Here is a 27,596-nt window from a genome sequence, read left to right on the forward strand (position 1 = left end):
CCACACCTCACTTAGTCCTGCGGACTGCAAGAATACGAGTAGGAGATGAGACACCTGTCTTCGCACAATCCAGTGGTCCCTAGGAAAAATAATGTCCTCCGATGTAGCATGGGGCTCTCCTAACTTCTGGAGAAAGAACATTGGAGAGCGGATTGAGTTTTCATTAATTTGGGGTAACTGATGCGTGAATTCACGATTTTTTTCCTTGTTTTGTGTTACCGCATACATATTTGTGGCCTAGCAACGGCAGCTTCCACGGCAACGGTGCAGTGCAAAGATAACCCGCAACCTTTTGCATATGAGTACCGTGTGCCATGGTAGTGCAATGGGATTGATATCAGCTTAGTAGCGCGAGGGACCCAGGTTCTATCCCAACCAGGGAAAGTGGTGATCTTCGTGAAGCCTCTGTCCGGATGCATGACGTTGCGTGACTGCGGTGCCTAGACACCGTGACCCAGGAGCTGCGATGAACAAGCCGGGCCCCTAAAGTGCTCTGCACCGAAAACAACAGAAATGTATTCCCCTCTTTAACCGACTGTAGCATGGGGCTCTCCTAACTTCTGGAGATCATGAAAAAAGTTGGTCCACTCAGGGTTGGTTTTGGAGCAGTTCATAATGAAGTGATCGATGTCACCAGTCACACTGCACGAGGGGCACAAAGGGGATGAAACAATGTTGATTTTATCTAGCCAAGCTGGTGTACGGGCTGAGTCTGTTCTTACTCGGTGGAGCAGGCAGGCTTCGGCTCTCTTCAGGCCTTTCGTCACGACTAGTTGATGTACTGGTCGCATTCGCTAGGAGGTAGCGGGCCCTTGCTGAGTGTGTGATGCACTCTCGTCTTCTTCTCTCCTCCCTCCCCTCCCCCCCTGGGCGCTGGCTGCAGCAGCACAGCCCGTGGTGACAAACTTTTGCCTGCCTTGCTCTCTCAGGACTCGCCCATCATCGACTTCTACCCCATCGACTTTAAGGTGGACCTGAACGGCAAGAAGTACGCCTGGCAGGGTGAGTCTCCGTCTCTGTTCAGTTGGAGTCCCTGAAGAAACTGACGGCACATCTGGGCTGAGGATGCTAAAATAAGCATACTAGGAAGATCTCAAGCTCACAGGTTGACAAAATAAAAGCTGATTGTAGGGAGTAGGGTTTAACGCGCCGACGCAACGCAGGCGATGAGGCGCGCCGTAGTCCACTGGAGGGCTCCGGAATAGCTTTGACCACTTGGAGATCTTTAACATGCGCCGAAATGTCAGGCACACGGACGTTTTTGATTTGCGCCCCCGTCAGAAAAGTGGCCGCTGCGGCCAGGGATCACGCCCGCGTCCTCATGCTCAGCAGCGTAACGCCTTAGCCACTGAGCCACCGCAGCAAGTAAAAATTAAAGCAGTTCCACTTAGGTAATGTGGAAGCTGTCAAAAGCAGAACAGTGATTCGCCAGAAGGGCTGGGGCACCCTATCTTGACTAGTTTCTGTATCATCCTGGCATTGATACCGAAAATGGTCAAGAGAGAGCACTGCAGCCCCTGAAAGAACATTGGAGAGCGGATTGAGTTTTCATTAATTTGGGGTAACTGATGCGTGAATTCACGATTTTTTTCCTTGTTTTGTGTTACCGCATACATATTTGTGGCCTAGCAACGGCAGCTTCCACGGCAACGGTGCAGTGCAAAGATAACGCGCAACACTTTGCATATGAGTACCGTGTGCCATGGTAGTGCAATGGGATTGACATCAGCTTAGTAGCGCGAGGGACCCAGGTTCTATCCCAACCAGGGAAAGTGGTGATCTTCGTGAAGCCTCTGTCCGGATGCATGACGTTGCGTGACTGCGGTGCCTAGACACCGTGACCCAGGAGCTGCGATGAACAAGCCGGGCCCCTAAAGTGCTCTGCACCAAAAACGACAGAAATGTATTCCCCTCTTTAACCGACTGTTGCGTTCCCATTAGGATTGTTCTTGACGCTTATGGGGGGCTTTTAACTGGGGTTCACTTTTGAAAACAGGTGTTGCCCTGCTGCCATTTGTGGACGAAAAGCGACTCCTCGAGACTGTCAAGACGGTCTACTCTGAGCTGACCGAGGCCGAACGTGAGTTAAGGCTGTGTCTTTCTCAAAGTGCGTCACGCTTTGCTTGTCCCTCTGTACGTGCGTGTGCCCATCCGTTGAGTGTTTAAAGAAAAAAAGTGCGCGAGAAAAACCTGCGTTTGTAGCGTTCCAAACCCCAGGCTCTTCTGTGGTGAGGAGTTGCCGGGCCAGAAAGTTCGGTGGGAAAATTGTTACAATAAAGTTGTGTGGGGTTGGTTTCAGTAGAACGCAGCGTTTGCAAGTTAGGTGGGAAAAAAGGAAAAAAACGTGCTGGGAGCTCACTTGTGCGGGCGAGATGAAAGACCAAATGTTAAGCGGGCACTGGCCAACAGGGGAAGGGAGGAAACCAGTGCTCCACACGTATCCGCAGCCTTTGTCTACAAACGTTGCGTATTTATTTGTGTGTGTTCTTAAAATGTTACAGGGGGCTCGTCGAAGAAATTCACTTCTGCACGTGTTACTTCATATTGGATGAGCGACTGATAAAGAACCCCACGTTTCGTTCTACCTCTCATTGAAGTTAGATGATGCGCTACTGCCCCCTTCACCGGAAAACATTATTCCTTCTTTAGTGAAAGTCTGGATAATGCCTGTAGCGTTGTGCAGACATATTACTTGAAAGAATTTTGAAGCTGGCCAGCTGTTCGTTCTTTATTTTTTCTTGTCACACGTTCCCCTTTGTGACAGAGTGAGATTGTAACGTTTTTGGCGTGGAATGTTGTGCAGGAAAGCGCAACACCAGGGGCGACGACGTGTTCTACGTGCGCAAGGGACACCGGGGCTACAACTACCTCCTCGGCCTGTACGAAGCGTGCAAGGATTACAACATGGTAAGGGGGGCGGAACACGTTTGGGATTGGAGGTGTCTCGGCTCTGCAGGAACTGCAAACAAGCCTTGTTTCCTGGTTTTCGTCTGTCTCGAGTTTTAGATGCGCACGTGCACTCAACGAGGAAACCTGTCTGTAACTCTTGCTAGGGCCTACGCAGTTTAAAATCAGGCCTCTTGTGATGCACTAGAAGAAAGTCTTCCCTGCAATGCGTGTATGTATAGTAGTGCAGCCAACTTAGGAAAGGCTTGGTGTATACCAGAGCAGTTTAAGCATTTATTTGACGATTCTCTCTTGGAAGTTCCTGCAGGGTTTTTTTTTTTTTTTTTTTTTTTTTTTTTTTTTTTTTTTTTTTTTTTTTTTGAAATCGGGGCACTGGCTGGGGAAAGCTTTTCATGCTGCCATGCACTCCTTTTGGGAAGCACTGGTGTTAGGCTTGAGCTGAGGCCACTTTTCCTCAATCTGTGTCGCGGGAGTCTGTACGTTTCGATTTCAGCATGGACTCTTTTATTTTTAATTTCAGTATGTTTGTTCTCCTAATTGCAGTTATGTCTCTTGTGTGGTTTGAAAGTGATGGCTTGAGGCGGTTCATAGCTTAGATGTTCTTTTACTGTCCCATACATGACTACAACTGCTGCAGTCTAGCAGTGGTGTGGCACAGTGATGTAAAACCACTGCATTTGCGAAATAATTGCGAAGACAGGCTCTTGTGGCGAAAGAACAACAGCCCGGAGACTTGCCAGGTAATGGGTATTACCAACAGCAAAGTTTTAATGATCTCTGGCAGTTCTGGGATACGGCAAAGAGAGGCAGAGCAAAAAAAAGGCTAGTTGGAAACTGCAGGAGCATTGTTAATATCCCCAAAGCTTGCCCAAGCAAGCATAAGCACACGTTGCATGTCATTGGGTGGGCTTTTGAAAAGGCACTAAATCTTGTTTGGGTTTCTAAGTAACGTGCATCATGTTGAGGTGATCATGTGCTAACCGATGGGAGCATGTGGGGAGGTAACGCTGCTCTGCTTTGCACTTGCAGGAGTTCGACTTGGAGCCCAAGTACTTTGGCGGAGTTGGCGGCAAAATCCTTCTGAGCCACAATGCAGTCGGGCCGGGAGAGTAAGCAGCAAAAATCTTTTCTCTTTTTTGTCTCTTTTCTGTGAAAGGTGTTTTAAGTGCAGAGCACGGGGCTCGCCTCGTCGTCGCAGCTCGCTGTAACGGTCAATGTCAAACGACTGCCAGAATCAGGCGGTGCCGCGAGATAACGGACCCAAGTAGGGCTCGGCGTTCCGTCGTAGGGCGTATCCCAGACGCTTCGAAAACCATGTGGTTTAAACAGTCATAAGCGTTCGAAACTCATGAACTGCTGGCACTTGTCATACATCTACCCGTAGTTTAGCGCAAAAAAAATAACTGCAGGTACATTTTATGCAAAATATATGTAATTACCTCGCAGCACCCGTCTTCATTTAGTTAGAAATGCTCGTTGGGTGGGTTTTGCAATAGCAAGCGAAAAAAAAAGTGGCAGTGCAACGCCGGCACGTGCGGAAGGAAAAGCAAGCACAAAAAGAACAGAACTCCCGCTGGCGCTGTTTCAGGCAGGGTGCGCAAGCACTACGGAGGCGGGAAATTTGAATTCCTTTGGGTGGTATTTGGGCCAGGCATTTTATGTTGGGAGAGGCATTTTATAAGTGTTCTGGTCCATATTTTATCGTCTCGTACATTGTATACTAGAGTTTGTGTGCATGTCATCTGACTTAGTTTCAGCTTCACCTTAGAAGAGCTGGGAAGGCAAAACCAAATATTGTAGGATCGACAGATTGCAGTGTCGGAGTAACACATGCGCCAAGTTTACTTAAAACTTTTGCCAGGGTAACATCCTAGTGACTCTTTCCAAGCTTGTCCAGTGCAAATCGTCCAGTGCACTGCAAATTGATGTGAATTGCAGGCTTTGAAGATGAAGTACTCATTGTTAAAATCTAAAATGTACTCTTTTTTTTTACCAATACCTAATTAACAAATCACTGTTGTTGGAAAGTTTAACGTAAAAACCAACAGCACTTTACAGTGGTCAGGTGTGTGGCGCTACTTCCGAGTGGCTCTCATAACAAATAGCTTCAAAAACTACCTTAGTTCACTGAAACTCCGGTTGTTCATTCTGACTCAATCAGTGGCACAGGATTCGTGCTGTGTTATAGCAGATTAATTTCTAGTTGTGTAGTGTGGACACAGTGAATGTCACAGCTGGGACAAATTAGTTGACCGCTGTGTATTTTCATGCTCGATGAGTGACGGATATTTACTTGGGGGGCAGGTAGGGCGATGAAGTTCTTCAATGAGGTTTGTAAATTTTTTTTTCTCAACTTAAATTTCAGTGACGTGCGATCTGTCATCCCAGGCCTGGACAATATTCCTGGGAACTCGGTTGTCTGGTAAGTGGGCTTCGTTTTCTTATTCATTTCCTGTAATCATTTCTTCTAAACATCCAACATATTGACGACATCTCACCATTCTTTTCTTTTTTTCCCTCTCTCGTGGATAAACAGCGTTCGCTTCAGGGACCCCAAGTATGGTGACGACTTCGTATTCCCAGCCAAGCGCCTCCCTGGTGCTAAGTAAGTTTTTTCCGTATATTATTTTAAAAAAAATTGTTTTCTGAGGGCATATAGCTTGCATACGTAGCCATTTAAAGAGACACTAAAGGGTGGGAACAAGTTGGCCTGTATTGATGGAATATGGTGCCGAAAATCTAAATACACGGCTCTCACAACTAGCAATTGTTTAATAAGGCGGAAAACACCAGAAAAGTGTAAGGGAACGACACTTCGTAGGATTTTCGGTACCACGGTTTGTGATGCCACAAAAGTGGTGAACAGCGAGAGCTCGTTGGAAAAGCATCTATGAATGTTTTCCTGGCACAAACAGTCCCTGAGTGGTTGAGAACGTGACACAAACCTAAATCAAAGCTTTCTGTGAGCTCATCGTATTAAAAAAACTCACTACAGCTTTTATACACTGTGAGGCAGGCTGTGCTTCCCTCATTATTCAGTCAGCCGTCGTGCTTTCAGTTTCATTTTCGAAAAGCATTGGACAACAGGATTCACTGCAGATCCACCCAAGCTTCCAATCTAACGTTCTCCGTGCACAGAGGAGTAGGAGTAGGAGAAAACGTAACGCTTTATTTAAATGTTGCAATCAGTAAAGTGCTCCTGGTTCGAACATGATCGCCTGTGAGTTGAGCTTGCTGCGAGTGCTTAGCTGACCGATCTGCCCATCCCATTCACATCAAGCCGACGTTAGTAATCCGCAAAGCGTGCATCGCGTTGCCCTTGTTACGTTTGAGTCATGGGGAATTCAGGCAACGACGACTGCCGGCACGGCTGCCAGGAAAAGTGTTTATTTCGCGGCAGGCTGACGCCGTGCGGGAGAAGATAATATGAGATGGCTGTGATCGCCAGATGAGGTGAAGGTGCCGTTTCAATGGCGCCAGCTGAGAGCCTGGGACGCTGTGCTTGATATTCGAAATGGCACTTGTTGATTCAAAAGCGTCTTTGCCGCAGCGCTCCAAGCTTGCAGGCTTGATGGGGTTTGGGACGCCGGAGTAGGCGGGAACACCAGCCGCTCGAGCATCCAAACGTGTTTCTCATTCCGTCGGTGAATCATAGAAATCCAAGCCAGTCTCCTTGGTCAGAGAAACACGTTGCCGTAGTCGGGCATGGCTTGGCGACGCAAAAGCTACCGAGGCCAGCATTTGCGCTCTAGACCGCACTGGGGTTTCGCTCCTATTTTGTGACGGAATGGCTTCGTCACAAAAAATTAAAGGGAAGGAGGTGAGAGAAATGCTGGCTTTGTTTGCTTATTTTTCAGCAAATAACGCATTGTTGCTCATCAAAAAAAAAAAAAAAGGCGAGAGAGCCACAAAGCATATGACCTTTCAGTTAAAACAAAATTTTATTCAGCCGTTAGTGTCCCTGTAAACTCTCTTCTGTTTCGTGTGGTGCCATTTGTGGCGCCCCCCTTATTTCTTCATTCTCCTCAGTGCAATGTGGAGTTAGTTAGGCTACGTTAAGTGTGTAATCTACAGTCGAACCCCGCTACAACGAACGCCGCTTCAACGAAATTTCCGCTTCAACGAAATATTTCCAATTCCCCGTCAGCTAGCCATAGAAGTCAATGCAACAAAGTCCTCGCCACAACGAACCATTTGTCAGGCTTGCTTTCGCTTCAACGAAATTTTCGATGATTTGGGCTGGGTTTGAACAATTATTTGACAATGAAATAAGCATAGCGCCAGCTATCTGTAACTTTTTATACATTCAGGACGCTTAGTTTCACCGAAAATGCGCGTTGCGACCACACCGCCACCCAAAACAAAACAAAAAATAACTCATAGGCGCACGCCATTGCTTGATGGTGATAACGATGTGGCTGGCCGTCTTTACACGAGGCGCAGGCCCGCTTCGCCAAGGCGGAGCCAGAGCTACAGCCAATCCGTATCCAGTTGAAATTGCATGAATGTGCTCCGCTGCTGGCGCGGTCGTGGCGCGGTTAGAGTGAACTTCTAGCGCGGTGCCGTCATGTATGCGTTGTGAGCAGCTGTCCTTGCCGTTTTCCTTCTACCATTCTTCATAGCCAAGAGCGAAAATCATGTTAGCGCGTTTGGTCTTGAAGCCTAGTCATCCTATCTTAGTCGCGAGCGCGCGGTCCTGTTAAATGCAAGCGCGCGCGTCTTGCCTGCCAAGGCCAGTAGCTGCCGTGCCCTGTCAGAGGATAAGATAACGGCACTGCTCCTGCCACAAGCGAGAGGGGGGCTTCCCACAGCCTAGCAGCTATCTGCAAGTAATCAGCTCGGTGGACACGCCTTGTTGTACAGCGATACGTTTTGCGCCTGCATATCTTCACCCCCCTCCGTAACGCGTTCTTTGGGTGGTGAAAAAACAGATAACCATTGGTATGTTTGTTATCCGAATAAACATGAGTTATTGCGCGTCACTCCTTTTTCTAAACATTGTATTATGCTGCCAATGTTGCGGAAACGCACGGGGCTATTTTTCTGGCCTTTCCGTGGTGTGTTGGGGCAGATTTCGCCTCAACGAATTTTCGCTTCAACGAAATTTTTCGCACGTCCCGTCAATTTCGTTGTAGCGGGATTCGACTGTATTGTGTCCTGTTCCCTGCGTTGTTGCTTGAATGTCACCAAGTTTCATTTTGCAATTTTTATCTGCCATGCGGTGTTATTGGGAGCAGTCTCTAACGATGGCCACGCAACACTGTACTGATTACACCGCTGTACCGGTCATTGGCAGGCAGCCTTTAAACAGCATTGTGTCCTCCTAATTTCACTTCTCGTCACATGTGTCGTTGCTTAATTTAAAGGGGTAACTGCATGCAGCGACAGTGACGAGCGACGCGAAAAACGTAACTCAATGGGTAAGCAAACGGGTATTGTAGACAACAGTGACGACCGAAAGACATTAATATACTGCCACCAATGCCCTCCGTCGCTGTCTCTCACTTGAGATCTGCTTCTGGCCGGCCAGACGCGAGGGATTGCGACGGCCCATCGCCATCGTCGCCCCCGGCAGCCTGTGTATAAATTTTTTGCTCGTCACTGTCGCCCACACTACCTGTTTGCTGAAACCAATGACTTATGTTTATCGCGTCGCTCGTTGCCGTCAGCACATGCGGTTACTACTTTATTCTGAGCTCACTGTTGAGTTGTAGCACATAACAAGGTAGCCAACGCATCGGTATACACCTTTGCCATCGCCCTCCTTGTCGTTCTTTACCTTGTATACCTTGTCGCATGCTGCATCTCTTCTCTCGTTGAGTTGCTTGTTCAACATGTCGCTTGTTCGACATCACACCCCTTGTGCCTTCATTGTAGGTGTTGGCTACATTTTGTTGCTGCTGATGTTTTTTCAGAGATGAGCTGCACTAGCCGGGCTTGCTTTTTGCATGCGGCGTTTGCATCCGTGCAGGCTCAGTGTTAACATTGGAGCATTGTTAGAGGAGGAGGGAGCGTCTGTCTGGCATTCAAGTTAGGCTTGTGGGACTGAACAAAAACCAAAACTCTGATAGAAGCGAGCTCTCCTTGTCAGCCCCTCAGCGAACCAGCCCCACGAAATGCTGCCACGTAGGAAGATGAGTAAAAAGTAGGGATGGGCGAATATTCGGTATTGTCGAATATTCGATCGAATAGCTCTCTATTTGTTATTCGCTTCGGTTCGAATGCAGATTTTCGACATTTTCGAATTATTCGATGCTCCCGAATAGGCAGCTAAAAGCCAAGCTTTTCGGTCAAGCTTTCCGAGAGTTACCCCAGGCTTGGCTTAAGACCCACCAACAAGGACATTTCTATTATCAGTGCCGGCACTGCCGAGTTGCTGCCTTGCCTAGAGGTTCGACGAAGCTCTCGGCCGCCAGCACACTTTAGGTTAAAAAAAAGGCGGCACTGAAATGACACCGCTCCGAACATAGCGGCACCAAGCCAGCAGACTTGTAGAGGCCGCCATTTTGAATAGGCATGCCGCCATTTTGAATAGGCTCGCTCAGTGCGGCAGTACTACAGTGCCTAGAATATACTGGCTAGTGTGCCGACCGCGGCCTCCCGGGTGGCACCGCGAGCGATGAATGCCGGCGGCCGCCGCATGGAGCGCTGCCAGGCGAGAGGGTGCGGGCGGGGCTGCCCTTATCTGCACGCCTAGCAGCGATAACTTTTAAAATTGTCCGCACGCCTAGTGACCAAGTGCTTGGTTTCTATATTTTTTTTGCCTTGTGCTGTGTGTTGCAGTTTTGGACACTATAATTGCAACATACAGCACAAGGAAAAAAGGATAATAAAATATAGAAACTGGCCACTTGGTCACTCGGCGCTGCAAGCGAGCTCGAAGAGTGCTAGGCGTTATCCGCGCGATGCGTGCGGATAGGGCGTGAAAATGCCTCGTTGCTATTCCGCAAGCCGCGTAAGCATATAGATAATATACTGCCGCGTAGCATGCATCTGCGAAGATATTGCTTGGCCGGTAACCGCTTTTTACACAACGGTGCAATTATCATATTGTTGATGTGTGCCATACCTTTGCAATTTTCAGCTGATTTTAAAATTACACAAAGTACTTTTAGTGAACCACAGTGCACGATTTGGCGTGGCACGGATGCGCGCGCGCCTGCAGAACCGATGCAATACCAGAACGAAACTGCTGGGGAATGGCTCGAATGTGCAAGCACCCACACAGAACAATAAACGGCGAATCTTGGCGAAGAAAAAATACGTCCACAAGCACTTTAATCACGGACGCACCAGGCCACTTTGCCGCTTTCCGAAGCGAAAAAAAAAACTGTATCGTCTGCTGAGTTAGCACCCTCCCGTCAAGCGGCGACATCTGGCGGCATCGGTGGGCTTTCATTGCAAACGGCGCCACCTTTCCCCATAGCGAAGCGCTCCGGTCGGCACACTAGCCAGTATATTAGCAGTACGCCGCACTAAGCGAGCCTATTCAAAATGGCGGCCAGCCACTTGCGTCACTTGCGCTTTGCTTGGCTACGGCCGAGGATACTAGTGGCTACAATACTTCTTTTTTTAGCGGAGCTTAACTCTGCGAGTTTCTAGGCGGCGCTTAAACTTGTGAATGAGCAGCCGGCAGAAACTGCTGCACCTAGAGCATGTGGTGCAACAGGCATTTCTTCATGAAAACTTGTGAATACAGCAAAGGAAAGCTGTGTGTAAGATTTTGCAATATATGTTCAACTGGTAATAGTTTTACACAATGCTGTGCCTACGTGAGTTCTAATTATTAGAAAAAATATTGTACATTAGTCAGGTCACAAGTTGCTCATTTGTCTTTGTGATTTGCAATGTGCACTATTCGAACTATTCGATTCGAAATTATTCGACCAAATCACTATTCGCTTCGAATTCGCTTCGAACCTCAAAATCTATATTCGCCCATCCCTAGTAAAAAGATGACTGCTCTGAAGCAGTGATCAGTGAAGTTTCGCGGTTAGTTGACAGAGCAGCTGCGATTGGGTTAGCAGTCTCGACCTTTTGTCGCTGGCTGTCGTGAACGTATGCCCTGGCATTAAGTAGGGCTGATAGCCCTCCTGTTCACTGCAGAAATCTTTTTGGCAAGATTTCACGCCAAAGTGAGGAAGCTTGTGAGCCAAATTTAACACTACACAAATTTTACCTGCCAGTGGTTGCAAGACAACCTGTGCTTTTTATTGTTTACCAGCTACACCTGTGTATCTTTTAAAGCTTCTGCTCAGCAGATGTTGCTGAATACACTTACTTCGCATGTAAAAGTCTCTGCCGTATTTTTTGTTCCCAAGCATGCGCGTGTCCGCTGAGCAAACTGCTCAAATTCCATTTCGCTCTTTGGGATCTCTCGTGTGGCAAAATGTTTGTTGGCGGCTTTACTCTCCGCACTTTTGACCTTTTCTGCGTGGATAAACAACTGCTTCGGCGAGTGGCATACTTGTATTTCGCGGCACTATACTACGCCCTACTAAAAGTAGGCCAACAAGTCTGTGCGCCCCTGATTGCACAACTAACTGTTGTTTCCCTTGGTGGAAACAGGGAACCGGACCGTGTCCTGAAGCCCGGGGACCTGACCCCCGAGCAGAACCGCAACTGGCGGCCCCAGATCGGCATGGCACCACGGCGGCACATCGCGTCACTCAGCGACTCGGGCCACCGCATGATGGGGTGAGTCTCGGAGGAGTCGTGTCAACACTGCGTTGCTGTTCTTCGGTATTCTTCTCTTCAGTTTCAGTGCTCTGTTCTATTCTTCGCTGTTCTATTCTGTCCCACCGCTCTCTGGCATTGGCAGCTGCATAAAACTTTTCTTCTTCTTCTTCTTCTTCTTCTTCTTCTTCTTCTTCTTCTTCTTCTTCTTCTTCTTCTTCTTCTTCTTCTTCTTCCTCCTCCTCCTCCTCCTCCTCCTCCTCCTCCTCCTCTTCTTCTTCGTATGCCTATTCTCATTCTTCTGCCTCCTCCTCCTCCTTCTCATCCATCATCATCATCAAATGCAAATGCAAGGGCGGGCTGATGTGTGTTGCTATGGCAACACCTCTTCTCTGCCACTTGCTGCTTTATGGTGGTCATCACTTCGTAATTTATCAGAGTGCCCGTGAGCCAGTGGTGTTTCATGCGGCATTTCTTGTTCGCATGTGTGGCCCCTATGCACCCATTGGGGCTACGCCAGTGTCTGCAGACGGGTTGTTGTTGTGCCGAGCTCACGGGTAGTCTGTTCGTACCTAAATTAACCCTTTAGTTTGAATGTAGAGTCAAACTTCCATATTTTGAATTGATGTTCGTATTGAATTGTCTGTATAGTCCATTGAAGAAATAGTATACTGTGTTGGCATGCATTGTGTAGTTCGTATGCAAATTATCGATTGTTTCAAGATATTTTCCTGTCCACTTCAACTTCGATGTGGCTGGTGAAATTGTAGCGACTGCCTTCAACCTTTTATTTGCTCTATGTGCTTTAGCAGAACTCGAGTAACCTAGTGCCTTTCTTTTTTCTGAATTCATTTTGAGTTGTAGTGTCAAGTTTTTCCAGTTTATAAAATTTTGTGGTTTTCAGTACCCTCTTAAAAACTATCGCAGCCATAACTGAAAAGTCTGGCTCCTTTGATTTGCTCAGTTTCAGTTTTCTCATTCAATTGAAATATAATTGTGTAAGCAGGCTGATATGTTAATGAGGCCTTTGGGTTACACTCCACTTCCAAAAGGTTCAGTTCAATTTCAAGTTTATTATTAGCAGGGCATGGAGAGCAACATACAGAAAGGGGTCCCAGAGTTAGGTGTTGTAGTGGGACCCTTGTTCCAACACCAAAAACTCCAGTACGCAGTAATGGGTGCTGGAGTTTGAATCGAACTGCCTCTCATTCCCCTTGGATAGCCTACTCTAGGTTGTGGAGCTGTGTTTGTATGTGATTCTGCGAGTGTCTAGAATTTTGGACCTTGAAGATCGGAAGCAGTATTTCATAGCAATGAACTTGAGCGAACCTTTGTGCAGTGCAATTGCACATGTGGTTGTCATTTCAATGAGTAATACCCGCGTTTCGTGTCTACTCTTTGTTTTGTGCCTTCATATTCATTCAGTTTGTTACGTTGCCTTGCAGGAGTGCAGTCCGGTCAATGGGCGGTGCATACAGCCAAGTGGCGCCCCCTTCGTACCACGACCGCAACGAGAGGCATTCCTGGGGCCAAGGTCAGTGCCGTCGCTCTTCTCTTCTGCGTTTCTCTTGCAGGAATCGCGCGGTCGCCTTAGTCACGTTTGTCTTTCAGGTGTTGGACGTCGCTCTTTTCCCGTGCTCTCAACCGTTGCCGCGGTTCTTAATCGCTTTGGTTGCTTGTTGGCTCGGGCAGTGGTCATTTATCTCGAGCGGGAATAGCTATTTCGCGTTCCTAAACGAATTTTTGGTTGTTGAGCCAGAGGTCGATGTTGAAGATCAAGCGGTGTGAGGCCACAATAGTCCGGAGACGTTACCACGCTGCCCCAAGATGAGGATGTTGTGTCGGGATTTCACACCAGCTGCTGTCATCCGTGCACTGTTTGTCGCTGCTTTGGAGAAGTGGCAGTGTGTGTGATAATAAAGCACGGTGAAATGTTTGCGCCGCAACGTCGAAATAAGAAGTGCGTACACCTTGTATATAACCCCCTCCCCCTTCCCTAGTGGCCTTATGCGAAGCTTACCAGGCTCCAGCCACAACCACTGCTTGAATTGGACACCGTACAGCATTTTATGTTTCCGGCCTAAAAATATGTGGCGTGCTGGCTTGCGTTCCTCCTGACCGACCAATAGTCATGTTTGCACGTTTAGGTAACCAATGAGCTGCCGAGTTAGACCAAAGACTTTCATTCATTCGCACTTGTGTCGACCTGCTGTGTACCACCTTCGATGGCGGAAACTGAATGAGAATGATCGTTCTTTTAAAACGGGCGAATTTTGGTTTTATCAAGGTAATGCATGGTTTAGATCTTCACATTACATTCGGCAACATGCCGAATGTAATTCTAAAGGAATGAAGAGCAAGCTATCTCTGCCACTGAGAAGAAAGATTTGCAGCCATTGTGTACTCCTTGTGATGACTTATTGGTGCTGAAATTTGATGACTTACTAAGCACCTCAGAAGAAAACCTTACAACAGCCCAACAAGCGGTATAAAGGAGAATGATAGGAGTAACACTTAGGGGTGGGAAACGGGTATCTTTGATTAGGGAGCAAAGGCGAATCGTAGACACCTTAGCAAGTTAAGAGAAAGGAGTGGATTTGCGCTGGGTGTGTGGTGCTGAGTGGCCACTGAAAGGTGGGATTAGAAGTAAGGGAAGTCCAGTAACTCAGTGGACGGATGAAATCTCAGGAAATTTGGTGGCAAAAAAAAGGGATTAGGACAGCATAGGGTAGGGGCAGTTGGAAGTTATCAGAGCAGCCTTTAAGGTTGATCAAGGTGCTGATTATGTATGAAGGGGGTGATCGAATTTGTAGCCATACCCTGCAGGTTGCTTTGTGATGAGGTGTAACGTTTGCACAGAAAACTCCAGTTCGATCGCGTTATTTTGCCGCAGTGAAGGTCTGGGCTTCTGTGCGCGCATTTAACATGGCGTCGGCAACATGGCGTCGGCACTGGCCGTGAAGCGGTGCAGGCAGCTCCAGCGACCGCTACTAACCTCTCGCTGAAATGCCGCACGAGGCGCAAGCAAAGATGCTCATGCAAGAAAAGAGCTGATAATGTGACCGCAAAGCAGAATATAAACTGCCATCCACGCTGCTTGTGAAAGCGCCCATCAAAAAATACCGCGGTGGTAAGCCTAAACTAAAGTCCCTTCATTTGATCGAGGGACTTTAGCCTATACACCTCTGGCGCGGCTAGCCGGCTCGGAGCGCTTCGAATCTCCCGCCATTAGGTGCGCATCTTTCCATTGGTGCAAGTCGTCAGGCTCCTCCCACTGCCACGCGAAGAAGCCACCGCGAGAGCGGAATCGTAGACGCGAGCGTGAAAAAAACGCACGCGCAACGCCGATGTGCACAATTCGTTGCGAAAATGGGCCATGCAGTTCACGATTAATAGAAACAACTTGCCACGCACGAACGGGGAGCCGGTCGCTATCTTCCGAGGTGCATCAAGCAGGGTCAGTTGTGGTTATCACGTACGCGCGAACTAAAGGGTGCCTATTTTTTTGCTTCTGTGTCGAAGTTAGAGGAGAGCAAGGGGTCCGCGCTGCGTCAGATGGCCGATTTCATCATTTCTTTTTTTCTTTCGCTACCCTAAAACGATGCCTCAGCTGCGCCGGTCGATGAGCAGACCCACCGAAAAACCGCACTATAAACGATATTGTGCTTCGGCCAACCGCATCTTAATTAAGCGGTATGCTTATGCATTGAGTTCTATGGGAGGCAAACCGGTGGTCACAAAAACCCGCGTTATATCCGGTCCCGCACTATAAGCGGTTACTTTATAAATGGTCTACACTGTACAACCTTGTTCAGCTGAAAATAACTATACAGTTAAACCTCGTTATAACGAAATTGAAGGGGCGCCGCGATTTGCTCGTTATAGCCAATATTTCGTTATAGCCGTAGCCGATATTTACTGCAAATATTATGCATTGTACTTACCTAAAACAAGAAGCGGACGAAACAGCATCTCGCCGCACGGCGGTACTCAGTAAAATAAACACATTCCGGAGGTAAAGAGGAGAAGTCACAAACCTACTTTATTACAGTTCAAAACTCATTTCAAGCAGACTTCGGTGCGAAGAAGTCCGTAATAGGACGTTGATGCACCTTCCTGATGCGTGCGATAGCTTGCTCAGCTGCGGCCGCTAATTTCACGCCATCTTCGCCGCCCTCGTGCGCGCCGAAGTAGCAGCGCAGCACGTCCACCGCGTCTAGTGCTTCCGACGCCGTCGGCACGTTGTTCTCCCGTTCGTCGACAGATTCATCGTCACTGGTTTCGTCCGGTTCGTTGACAGCGCGCACGATATCGTCATCCGTGAGCTGCTCCGTTGCCACCACTTCCGAGTCCGCACTCACATAGTCGCAAAACGACTGACTGTCAGGCACGACACCGGCGTCACGAAGGGCCGTCCGTGACGCTGAAACCTCTTCTCCGTCAGGCACAGCGGGCTCATCTAACGGCTCGTTGCTGGCATTTGGTGCGGCGGCAAATGAGGCGTGCCGAAAGCAATTTGCGATCGTGGTCGCCGTCACACTCATCCACGCCGCTTGCAGCATCTCGATTGCAGCGTACAAGTCAACATCGGTCTCCCGCTTCAGCCTCATGTTGAGCAGGAGACGGTCGATCACACGCTTGCGGTATTCTGCCTTCAGCGACATAATCACGCCCTGATCAAGCGGTTTTATTCTTGCTGTGCAGTTGGCAGGCAGGAACAGCACCTCAATGTTTTGGAGCACGGCAGCTGTGTGGTGGGCGGTGCAATTATCCAAAACAAGGCACACCTTGCGGTTCTCCTTCGTCAGCTTCTCGTCCCATTCGCAAAGCCATTTTGCAAAAATCTCCCTGGTCATCCAGGCTTTGCGGTTGGCAGTGTACTTCACTGGGAGCTGCCTCTTCCCCTTAAAACAGTGGGGGGATGCACTTTTGCCAATTACGAAAACTGGCAGCTTCTCGGAACCGTCCATGTTAGCACAAAGTAGCACCGTGATCCGGAGCTTACTTTGTTTACCGCCATGGCACGGCTCACCCTTAAGGGCTCACGTCTTCTGCGGCAACATCTTAAAAAAGAGAGCGGTTTCGTCCGCATTAAAAATGTCCTTCTCGCTGTACGTTTCTAGCAGCCGCCCAACGTTTTCTTCCGCCCACGTTGTCGCCTCTGCTTCGTCGACTGACCGCGATTCGCCACAGACAGCTCTCCCCACAATGTCGTGGCACTCCTTGAAACGTTGGAGCCATCCCGAACTTGCGACGAAGCTGTCATAGCCCATGATGCAGGCGAATTCTCTGGCTTTTCTTTGTAGCAAGGCGCCGCTCACTGGCATATTCACGGCCCGCGTGTCCAGAAACCATTTAAAAACGGCTCTTTCGACCGCTTCAAAAGCAGGAGCCCTCATCCTCTTAGCGCTTCCTTTCACGCCACGTGCAACAGCGCCGACGATGGTATCTTGGTTGCTCAAGATGGTAGACAGCGTACTTGTCGACACGTCAAAGTCTCTTGCCACCTTACCCTTCTTCGTGCCCGATGCGACGGCTTTAATCATAGCCGTCTTCTGTTCAAGCGTGATCGTTTTTCGCTTTCGCTTCCCGCCGGTCGCACTCATGCTGCTGGTATCACGCGGGCAGTTCGATAAAAGATAACGCTGAAGACTCCGAAAAAACACGCACACAGTACAAAACGCAGCGACGTCGGCGATACGAACAGGAGGGAGGCGATGCAACCATGCGCGCCGTGTGCATTGTCTGCATGCCGTGCGCAGCGAGAGGAGGGCGGGAAACGTGTGGGAAAGGCGCAGCGATCGCGTGGTGCGCCATCCACCTTCGCGCGCGTCAGGCGCGCGCCGCTGGAGGATGCGTGGCGGGAGTTTTGAACTGCTAAATACAGTTGTCGCGTTGCGCACTGTCTCAAATCCGCGTTGCGCACTGTTGTAAAATTAGCTCAAAATTTTGTTTCTCAACGAAATGTGTTCGTTATATCCCGTAATGGGCAAATTTTACCTCGTTAAAACGAGGTTTTAAATACATTGGTTACTATGGGGACTTTCAAGGGGAATTACGATTTGCTCGTTATAGCCATTATTTCGTTATAGCCCGTCTCGTTATAACGAGGTTTAACTGTACTTGGTGACAACTTAAGAACGGCACCGGAAGTTGCCGCTGTGCCTTATCACCGCAGCCGGATGTTTCTCTGCGCGGCGCAAGTAGGGCGTTACTGGGAATATTTTGAACACGGCGTGAGCCGTTCCCGTGATTTTTTGGACTTAATATGCTTATAAACGACTCCAGTGACGACAAATAAACTGCGTGAGACAAGGCAGACGATATCACGCATTCATAGTAAACCCCTTTCAAAACGCGCGCGCACTGACGTCACGGGTCCGGCGCCTTGGCGGAATGATACACTACATGAGGTGGCGCCGTTCTTGAGTTGTAACCGAGTATAGCCACTGGTAGCTCACTCAGGTCCAGTCCAGCCGCAAAAGACATTTTTTTTTCAGCCAGAAAAAAATAGGCGAGGAATATCGAAAGAATTTCATGTCGGTAGACTTCCGTAATGACGTAATGAGGGGAATACTCAAAATGTAGGTGTCAGTGTGCTAAACGACACGGTGGCATTTAAATGTCTCATTCAAATGGGACTAAAAAGCGCCGCTGCGATTTCGCGGCGGTGGCTTTGGTCGCCTGCCGCCAATTGCACAAACGAGATTCTGTGACATCAGAAAAATCACGGGAAAGTGGCTGGGGATTGCCACTTGCTTAATCAGTTTTCATTAATGTCTCCGTTATTTGTTTTGAAGTTTGCGATAAAAATTGGTGCCATTGTTTTGGGACAAAACAGTCATTTGAACGAGCTAAACTTGCGCTTATTAAAGAGGGCGGGAACCTGTAGCCGTAATTTCTGCCAGACACTCTCTAATGACCCGGCAATCCAACTGTCCTTTTGCACCCAATTTTATACGTTCACGCCTGTGCTTTAATTAGAAGTGAACTGGGATAAGAACAACGCTCTGATAGCTCTCATTACTGGGTTAAGTTTAACCTTGACAAGCGTGAATAAGATTCGTAGCCGTTTTTCTCGTCCTTGAAGGCCTCCAGGTGGACTCGAAATACGCGTAATTTAATTAAGAAAAGAAAAAAAATTTATCATCCCTTCCTAAAGATAGTTGAGAGAAGCGCGAAAGCCTTCTGACATCGAAACTGCGTCAGAAGTGCGTCAAAACCTTCCCTAAAAAAGTGCATCCAATCAGCTATCAAACCTCAAAGAGCCAAATCACAAACGAAGAATAAACCCATGCAACAATTTTACTCACTGAGTGAGCGCATCCACAAATGATCTAGATGTAATACTGATACGGGATAAAGGTATTTCTTCTGTTTTACTCCTAATTCATATCAGTGCAAGTATTGTCTTATCCTGGACAGTTCGTTAATGGCGATTTTCAAGTAACCGTTTTGACGCAATGTGAGCCCGGTTTTACACACGTGCCATATGTGTGTAAGAGATCTTATCAGAGCTTTTCGGTCGACCAACCGGTCTATGGGGGAATGCGTTTGTTTTTTGCCAGAATGCCATCGGTCTTAATAAGAGAGTTTTCGCTTTAAAATCTCCTCTGTCTGCTTGCTGGTCATTCCTGCGCAGCATTGTGGCCACATGCATCCTAACCGCCCACCATCTCTCTCTCTCTCGCTTTTAGAAGAAACACATGTTTTGGTGCAAACACTTGCTTTGACTTCCATGCGAAAATTGGACTTTACTAACCTTATGTGAAGGCTGGTAGTGGGCAATAAAGCACGTAAGGAAGGTAAAAACAGCTGCATACACGTTGTTCTTTTGCATATAAGTGAGCACGCTCCGTTCATTTTGTGTGGCAACTGCGAAGCCGATTCGTTCAGTGATGTGGATCCTTTTGCTTGCAGTTCGATGACCTTATTCGAGATAAAGGCCAAAAGGCCCTGTCGGGGGGAGCAGGGGAAAATTATTCGAGTAAAGTTTGTCCACCGCACTTGGAGAGTGTTCATTTGTGCACTTCAGAGCGGGTTATGCCTATAATTATGTGTACTCTCTCTCTGAAAAACACGTGTCCAAAGTGGGGACTAGTGTCACTAAATAAGGTTTAGTGACACTAGTGGGGACTAGAAGGCACTCTCTCACCCGCCGCGGTGGCTCAGTGGCTAAGGCATTGCACTGCTGAGCACGAGGTCGCGGGTTCGATTCCTGGCCGTGGCGGTCGCTCCTCTGATGGAGGCGAAAAGCAAAAACGCCCGTGTGTTCGAGATTTCGGCACAGGTTAACGATCCCCAGGTGGTCAAAATTAATCCGGAGCCCTCCACTATGGCGCGCCTCATCGCCTGCGTTGCGTCAGTGCGTTAAACCCCGCAATCAATCAATCAATCAATCAATCAATTAGTCAATCAATCAATCAATCAGAAGGCTCCTCTCTCTCTCTCTCTCTCTCTCTCTCTCTCTCTCTCTCTCTCTCTCTCTCTCTGTCTCTCTCTCTCTCTCTTATGGAAGCCAGCGCTTCATTATGTCTCTCTCTTGCTCTTGCTCCCTCATGGAAGCCAGCGTTTTATGTCTCTCTCTCCCTCTCTCTCTCGCTCATGGAAGCCAGCGTTTCATTATCTCTCTCTCGCTCTCTCCCTCTCCCTCTCTCTCTCTCTCTCTCTGAAAAACACGCATTCAAACTTCTCAAGCCTGCTTTTGTCCACTTCCTTTCCTAAAAAGGGCATTTTCACTTATCGTTATACTAAACAAGGAAGTTTGGGGGCAAAGAATGGACTCGTGCAGTGCAGCACAGGAGCGGGTGGTGGCCATTGTCCTGCAGTAGACCTAAATAGGCTGTTGATGGTGGTGATGGTGATTACAAATAATTTCAAAGAACAACATTCCTCTGAGCTTTCCTTGGCGTTCCTGACTGCTGGCCTACCTTTCTGAATACGTCAACAAGCCCCTCATTCATAACCGTATTAGCTTTAGACTGGCCATGCACACAACACAAGTTTAATTCATTCGAAAGATTGCCTCGTTAAAATCATAGACACCACTTTTAACATAAACTTCGCTAAAATAAGGTATATAATTAGGAGAAGAGGGAATGGCCATGCGACCCACTAGCTCATTTCCCGCAACAGGACCTATGATGTTGTATGAGCCCAGCTGTGCGATTGGCTGAGGCCGGCAAAAGCAAACGCAAATTAGGCAGGGCACATAAGCTTGCCGAACGAGCTATTTGTGCCTAAATGGAATGCATATTCATTTTGTAGCAGTAAGAATGGTGGGATAAACATTGGAAGTTACGAAAGGGCACATAAACATAGAAGTACCAATGCGCACTGCTGTTGGTATGCGTGCACTATGCTTGTTCTAGCCACACAGCACTACGGTGCTTTGGGGTTGTGTCAGACGACTCTGGCCGATTGGGGTAAGCGACGGTGTCTTACGTGACCATACTTGCCGAGGGAACACTATGTTTCACGAAACGATTATTTTCTACCTGAACAAAAACAAGCCAAATACGGTCAAAAACAAAGCAAAGGCAGAAAATGGCCCTTTGCGGTATGGTGGTACTACTAGGGTGACTAACGGTAAACAAGGCTCCGCAGTCGGCTGTAGAGCGGTTATTGGGAGGTCATTGCCGACGTCGCGAAAACACACGATTTGGCGGGAGAATCAAAATTTTAACTTAAATTGATTGCTTCCGGACTAGTGCTGGGGGCACTACGATACACGAAATCTTTCAAATAGAACAAACTTGTATTGTGTCTGCATGGCCCCTTTAAGCATGGTGAGAGCCTCAGTTTTCACAGCTTTAGGGTTAAAGGTGGCATAAGAGGGTTCCCCGTCAGTCGTCTCCTCATGACAGGGTGTAGGTGCTCAGGTCATGAGTCGGGGGTTAAAAAAAAATTAGCAATGGCTTAGCTCGGCTATGCCGGGATATACGTTAAGGTTCAGCTGGTTATTCTTAGCTTTCCTGGTTGTCTAAGATTAGCTTGATTATTATGCTTACTGCTGCTAAAACAATTTCTAATCCAATCCAATCCAATTTAATCCAATCCAATCGCAGTTGCGGCGGTAGCTCCGGCGTGCCAGCTGTGCGCTGTGAGACGTCACTGTTACTCGCGCATGCGTGGCATGGCTCTCCAGGAGCCATGCGAAACTGCTCAACCTCGGCCAGTGTAGTTCACGCTACAAAAGGAAGTTCCCTCAACCCGAGTTGTCTTAGCAGCGCTGGCTACGACCCTCAAGTGTACGATACAGTTGTACTAAACATAAATACGGCAGAAAGGGGTAAAGCTGTAGCCCAGATAGCTGCTTTTGTGCAGCTTCCGATGCAGTCTGAAGGATTGGGTACAGTCCCCACTCTGGACGTGCTTATTTTATCACTTTCTTTTCTAACATAAAATAAATAGTCACGTTCAGTAAACACAGTATTAATAGTAATTTTAAGAAATCCTACTCTCCTATGTTTTCCATGGTAATCTCAACTGCTGGCTTTCCTTTCTCTGCTCCTACGACGAGCCCTTTAATCCTAACTACACGCACACAGTGAAACCTTGTTAATTTGAGCTGCAAGACGAACCCATCTCATTTCGGAGTTATGAAAGTTCAAACCGATGGAAGTGAAGACATAGCCTCCTTTATACTTTCTCTGCCTGCGACGTGCGTCGCCAGCGAACGTCGGCGGTCTGCTCGCCGACTGCCACCGGCCGCCGAATGGTGGCGCTAGTCACGTAGGGCTGCTGCCGCTGCCCCACTGCCGCCACTGATCTCTGTTCCCGCACTAGCCGTTCCCAGCGAGCTGGCGTGCTGCTCCCGCACCGAGTTCTTTTCTTGCAGAATCGCACGTTGCTTCTCCTCCACGTGCAGTGTTGAGTACCTGCACCCTTTAGTACATGGTTCTCTCGTTTCGGATGCCGGAGTGATGTGGAAGAAGTCCTGTCATCACCAGGAAGTTCAGTAGTGATCCCATAGAATCTCTGTTCGGCACTCTGTGGAGATCACTGGGTTCTAATGACGAGGTAGATGTTCGTTCGGCCATGCCTGGGTTTGAGAAGCTATTGAAAATTGGGATTGCTGCAGCGTCGGAAGGAAGCAATGTGCTGCACAATGAACAGCCTGAGCCCAGCAAGGGGCTTTTGCTCAAAGCGACCGAGGCCTGCTAGGGCTCAGCTGAGCTGCCACTAAAAGCTGCACATGTAGGTGGCCAGGGTGCTTGTAAGTTTGCCAACGCTGCACCTATCAGCAGCAGTGTACGGGGGTGGCTACGTTGCCCGTGTCATCAAGGAACATGTGATGTGCGACAGCTGCTGTTCGCTGACTACGAAGCCACTGTCCGATCAGCCACTCCAGCATTAACACGGAACCAAGACAGAGGCGGACTAATGTACCCTTATGATAAACTCGTCTATGGCTTGGACATCCTGCGCCTGTTCGTAGAAACTGCCCTGAAAGAGTAGCCGAAGCTGAAGAAGCCATTGAGGACACTTCAGGAAGCGGCTGTACCTGTCATTGTTGATTCTGGCCTCCTCAGCTGCCCCCACAGTGAACGGCTCCACCACAAGGAGCTGGCATAGCTGATCTGCCTGAAACTTATCAGGCCTCATGTACTTGTGAACTATGCTTCTACAGCCACCGACAAAAATTAAGCATATAAGTCGTTTTTGAAAAAGCCTCTTTGCAGAAAGTATGTAAAGCTTTAAAAAGCAGCCCTTATTCATTGTCTCTTGTCCTTCAGAATAAAATGTTTGAATGCTTTTTGGTTTCCAATGAGTTGCCTGGTCTTGTTTTCTGCCCACTGGGTTGCACCCAATTTCAACTTAACACGCTTTCCTGCCTGTTTCATTTGCTTCACGCAATATGCCGCACGCTGGAGAAAAAAAAAAGATTTGCGCTTCACGACATCGATCACGGCCTTCTCCAACGAAACAATGCGATGCTGTTTGTAACAGCACGTTTATATGCACTTCAGCCTTTTATCTTCCTTCTTTTATAGTTCTTTTTTGGGTCGTGGTAATCGTAAGCCAACTCCGCACAGTGCCCACCGCAGTCTGTGAAGGCGTCATGCTGCTACGCATGATGTTGGTTCGATTCTCGGCCGTATAAGTGTTCATTAAATATTACTCTTACGTTTGGCACCACTGGAGCCCTTTGAATAAGGGCTGTAGCCCTTCCCGTATTTCCACCAGTACAGCTTTTGTTAGAAAGCACGCAACCTGCAAGCAAGAGAGCTCTATAACGGTGCGTTAACTAAATTATTTAGCAGTGAATGTGGCATCGCTTGCTACTGGACAAGCACTGGGGGCACTATAAAAAACGAAATCGTTCGAATAAAACATACTTGTATTTTGTCTGCATGGCCCCTTTAAAAGAAAGCTGGTTAAAACGTGACGCTGCTTCGACTGTGTCGGAATGGCGCAACCGGATAGACGTCGGCTTTATAACGCAAGGGGCCCAGGTTCAATTCCTACCACGGGAAGCGCTTTTTTCTTGAGCCTTAGATTATAATCATGACCGTTATAATCAGAATCATAATTATACTCATGACCCATTGTGTAAAGCTGTCTTTCTTGCAGTGCGTTTTGTTGCGACATTGAACGTCATCAGTGAGGCATTGAAATCTTCGCTTTAAAAACAAAGAAAACAGGTGAGGTGGCAGTTTGGTATTGTCAGCAAAACAAGTGCTCATCAATATGTGCGTCTTACCCTCATTATAAAGTTGTTAGTTAGCTGCAAAAAGTGATATCCACAAAGCCATAATGGTTCGAAAAAATTTGCCCTGATGTACGTAGTCGCCCATAAGATGTTCGCATTTCGCCTGCCCGGATCGGCTTGCAAGATTCCTAGACACCAAAAGGGTTACTTGATAAACGGCGAATGCCAGAAACATACTGTCAGCTTATAACCAGCGTCCCTGTCTTCAGCAATACCAGGCATTGCATGGTGGGTCGGTGTGAGTGCAAATCGTAGACGTGTATGACGGAGATTTTGGGTCTGTAGATGGTTTATTACTAACGAAGTGAGCACTGCATGTACAGTTGTGAGCTGAAGTAAACGGACCACGGGAGCTGTGGCCAAAACTAATGGCTGCGCTGTCTGGTTGCGCGGCGCCTGCTGTCGACACCGCGCACAGCGCAGGCGCGGCCTAGCAGTACAGCACACATGCCGCTATCGCTCGCTTCTTCGCGATTGTCTCACGCTCCGATAAATTGACGCCAGGGAAACCGCGCTGCCTTTTTGCTGTCTGCTGGTCAACACACCTGTGCGAACGGCGCGCTGGTGCAATCGGCGGTAACGCGGCTCCGCTGGCAGAGTTGGCGCGCTGGTGATTATCTCGTGCTTGAAGCTTTTTTTTTCACCCCCCCCCCCCCCCGCCTACGCCCGCTTCATATATTGAAGCAAATCAAGAAGCAGAAAAAAAATCACTGGGCAGTCGTAGAAAATAAGACAAAACACCATCTTGGTTAATTTCGAGGATAGATGCGAAATTATAGCCTCCCGAGAATATCAGCGAACTCGAAAAATTATTTATGCTAACCCTACATGCTAAGGTTTTGACAAATACTGCATGCGGTGTTTAGGTATGTACTGCATTGCTTTATGAAACTTCGTTTGCCGCATGCGGCATATGTGCCATTTCGCAATTGCTAGAGAAAATCCAGCTTCGCAATTTTTCAAGTTCGAGGCACCGACACATACATTTGTAGTTCAAAAACTATATTGCGATATGAGATACCATTCCATTGAACCACGCCTTCAATGTTCAGCAACTATCTAAACGCATGCAAACTGCATTGTACGATTAGATTTATACGCACTTGAAAACATTATTGACAGTTCTTGCGCACTTCTGTGACACGAGTTGAACTTGAAGGATTTGATCCAAAGGGGGTAGTTTAGTCGATGATTGAAGATGAAAGGATTACTACCGTATGGTCGACGGCATTCATCAAACAAACAGCGGTATATTTCAAAACAACCAAGTTTATTTACACGTAATATTTTACAAAGCATTGCACAGGGCCGTCGTCCTCTGATGGGGGTCCGCAGACAAAAAGAGGAACGTGAGGACACTTCGGACTCCGTGGGTCCATCCGCGTTACTCCCAAATTCCTTTTTTTTTTCGAAACGCGGCCGTGAACTAGAAAAAGTGGATTTGCCGCATGGCATGTTAGATTAACGCCTCCGCAAAGCACAAATTTTAAAGCTGGCTTTTTGCACAACGTTTAAATTATGCAGAAAATCCACACTCAAAGGCACGGCATAGGGATATGTGTATGAGCGACTATGGCTGCAAGGGTTAATTGTGCGACAATAGGACACGTATCACCATATTTCATCGTGGGCTCCCCTACCACTTTTGCAAACCCAGAAGGAATCTGCTACCGGCCGAGTACCACTGACATAAAATATCAGGGGTCTGGCAAATCCCAATTCCTGCGGGTAGCCCAAGTTCCGGCCTCTCAAAGAGATGTTGCAACGGAGAGTGCGGAGGACCTATCAATTAGCCAATACTATGCAGCTAAGCGGCCACAAAGACAGTCAATTGTTGTGTACGCGAATAGCCATGGGACCCAACTCTGTCACTCATGCGGAAACTCAAAACTAGAAAAACACGTTATTGAACAATCAACAAGACTACAGATACCAACTGAGAAACTTCATCACTTTACAAAAAACCTCCCGCTTTCCCGCTGCGACCTTGTGATACCGAAGAATAAAAAAAAAAAAAGGCTACAAGCCCAACGCAGACACAGCACGCTATGTGTGGCAGCGCAGCCCCATTGCTGCATATTAGGTGAGTCGCATCGTTTTCAATGATAGGGCAGTGCCCGGCAGCGTTCCTCTAACTGCGGGGCGTGATCCCCCTGGCGCTGATTTATCGAAGCAAGAAACAGGCGCGAAGAAGCGAGCGATAGCGGCATGTGTGCTGTACTGGTAGGCCGCGCCTGCGCTTTGCGCGGTCTCGACAGCAGGCGCCGCGCAACCAGACGGCGCAGCGATTAGTTTTGGCCACCGCTCCCGTGGTCCGTTTACTTCAGCTCACGGCTGTACTTGTCGTCGTCGCCGGCTACCATCTGGTTTCATTGAGTCTATGTTAAAAACAAACTATCTGTACTTGTTTTCTGTACACGTAACATACAAGGAGAGGTAAAGGCCCATGTCCTTCGTGTGATGCACACTGCATATCCATTGTGTTCGCTGGACATAAAGGCGTGGTCGTGCTGAAAATCAAAAGCACTTTATCTTCAAAGGAGAATAGGAGGTCCCTGCAGCGTCTTCCAACCTTAGTACCTCCTCTTGTGTGCCCACGCTGTATGACGTATTACACTGTACTTTGAGAAATAAACTTTGAAGCCTTGAAAAATAAGTATTTGCACTGCTCACAACGTAGCACCTCGCGAACATATCATGAAGTCACCGTCTGTACGTAGCTAACCCAGCGTTCCCTGCTTGACATCCCGCTGCATAGTTTTGGAAGCATCCACGAGACAGCGTCCTTATCCTCCGTTGTGCGGTCCCTATAGCTTGGCCGGGCCAGATTGCACAGTTCGTATTATCTACAAATTCGTTTTATTGAAGTTTGAAATAAGGAGCTTTCACTGTACGGTCATGTACAGATGAAATGCAAACACGGAAATATGAATTGGCAAAATTAGAAAATACTTTTCATGGAAGTCTAATAATGGCACATTGTCGGTATATTTGGAAAGTCACATTTTTTCATAACTAAGCCACATGTCATTTTGACTTGTGTGGGAAGAAATCGCTCTATTTGTGTGTTCTGGTTCATAGTTTCATGTTCGCATTTCATTTTTCCATGAATGTACTTACGTATTATGGCTACGGGGTTCTACCACCTGACCTAGGCTACCAGGACAGACGTCATGCCGACTGAGAAAATGTGTTTACTTGCATCTGTTTACATCGCGACCCGGCTAGCACGTAGACTATTCCGGCCAGCAGTCTGCCATGTCCATTTGGTTACAACAATGTATGTGGATATATACAC

At 47.9% G+C, this 27,596-nt stretch overlaps 1 protein-coding gene across 1 annotated transcript in view; it reads left to right on the top strand.

Annotated features, from left to right (window-relative positions):
* Rat1 (5'-3' exoribonuclease 2 Rat1) overlaps positions 1–27,596 on the top strand; it is a 104,727-nt gene that overhangs the window by 29,778 nt on the left and 47,353 nt on the right. Inside the window, exons 23-30 of the mRNA XM_077680425.1 lie at positions 930–1,002; positions 1,997–2,080; positions 2,804–2,907; positions 3,937–4,016; positions 5,273–5,329; positions 5,444–5,512; positions 11,476–11,604; positions 13,029–13,117. Of these exons, the coding sequence (XP_077536551.1) occupies positions 930–1,002; positions 1,997–2,080; positions 2,804–2,907; positions 3,937–4,016; positions 5,273–5,329; positions 5,444–5,512; positions 11,476–11,604; positions 13,029–13,117 (685 nt within the window). The remainder of the gene's footprint in view (positions 1–929; positions 1,003–1,996; positions 2,081–2,803; positions 2,908–3,936; positions 4,017–5,272; positions 5,330–5,443; positions 5,513–11,475; positions 11,605–13,028; positions 13,118–27,596) is intronic.

The sequence above is a fragment of the Haemaphysalis longicornis genome, unplaced genomic scaffold (genome assembly GCF_048455015.1).
Source record: "Haemaphysalis longicornis isolate Haplotype H1 unplaced genomic scaffold, Haemaphysalis longicornis Haplotype H1 scaffold_8, whole genome shotgun sequence".
Taxonomy (NCBI): Eukaryota; Metazoa; Arthropoda; class Arachnida; order Ixodida; family Ixodidae; genus Haemaphysalis; species Haemaphysalis longicornis.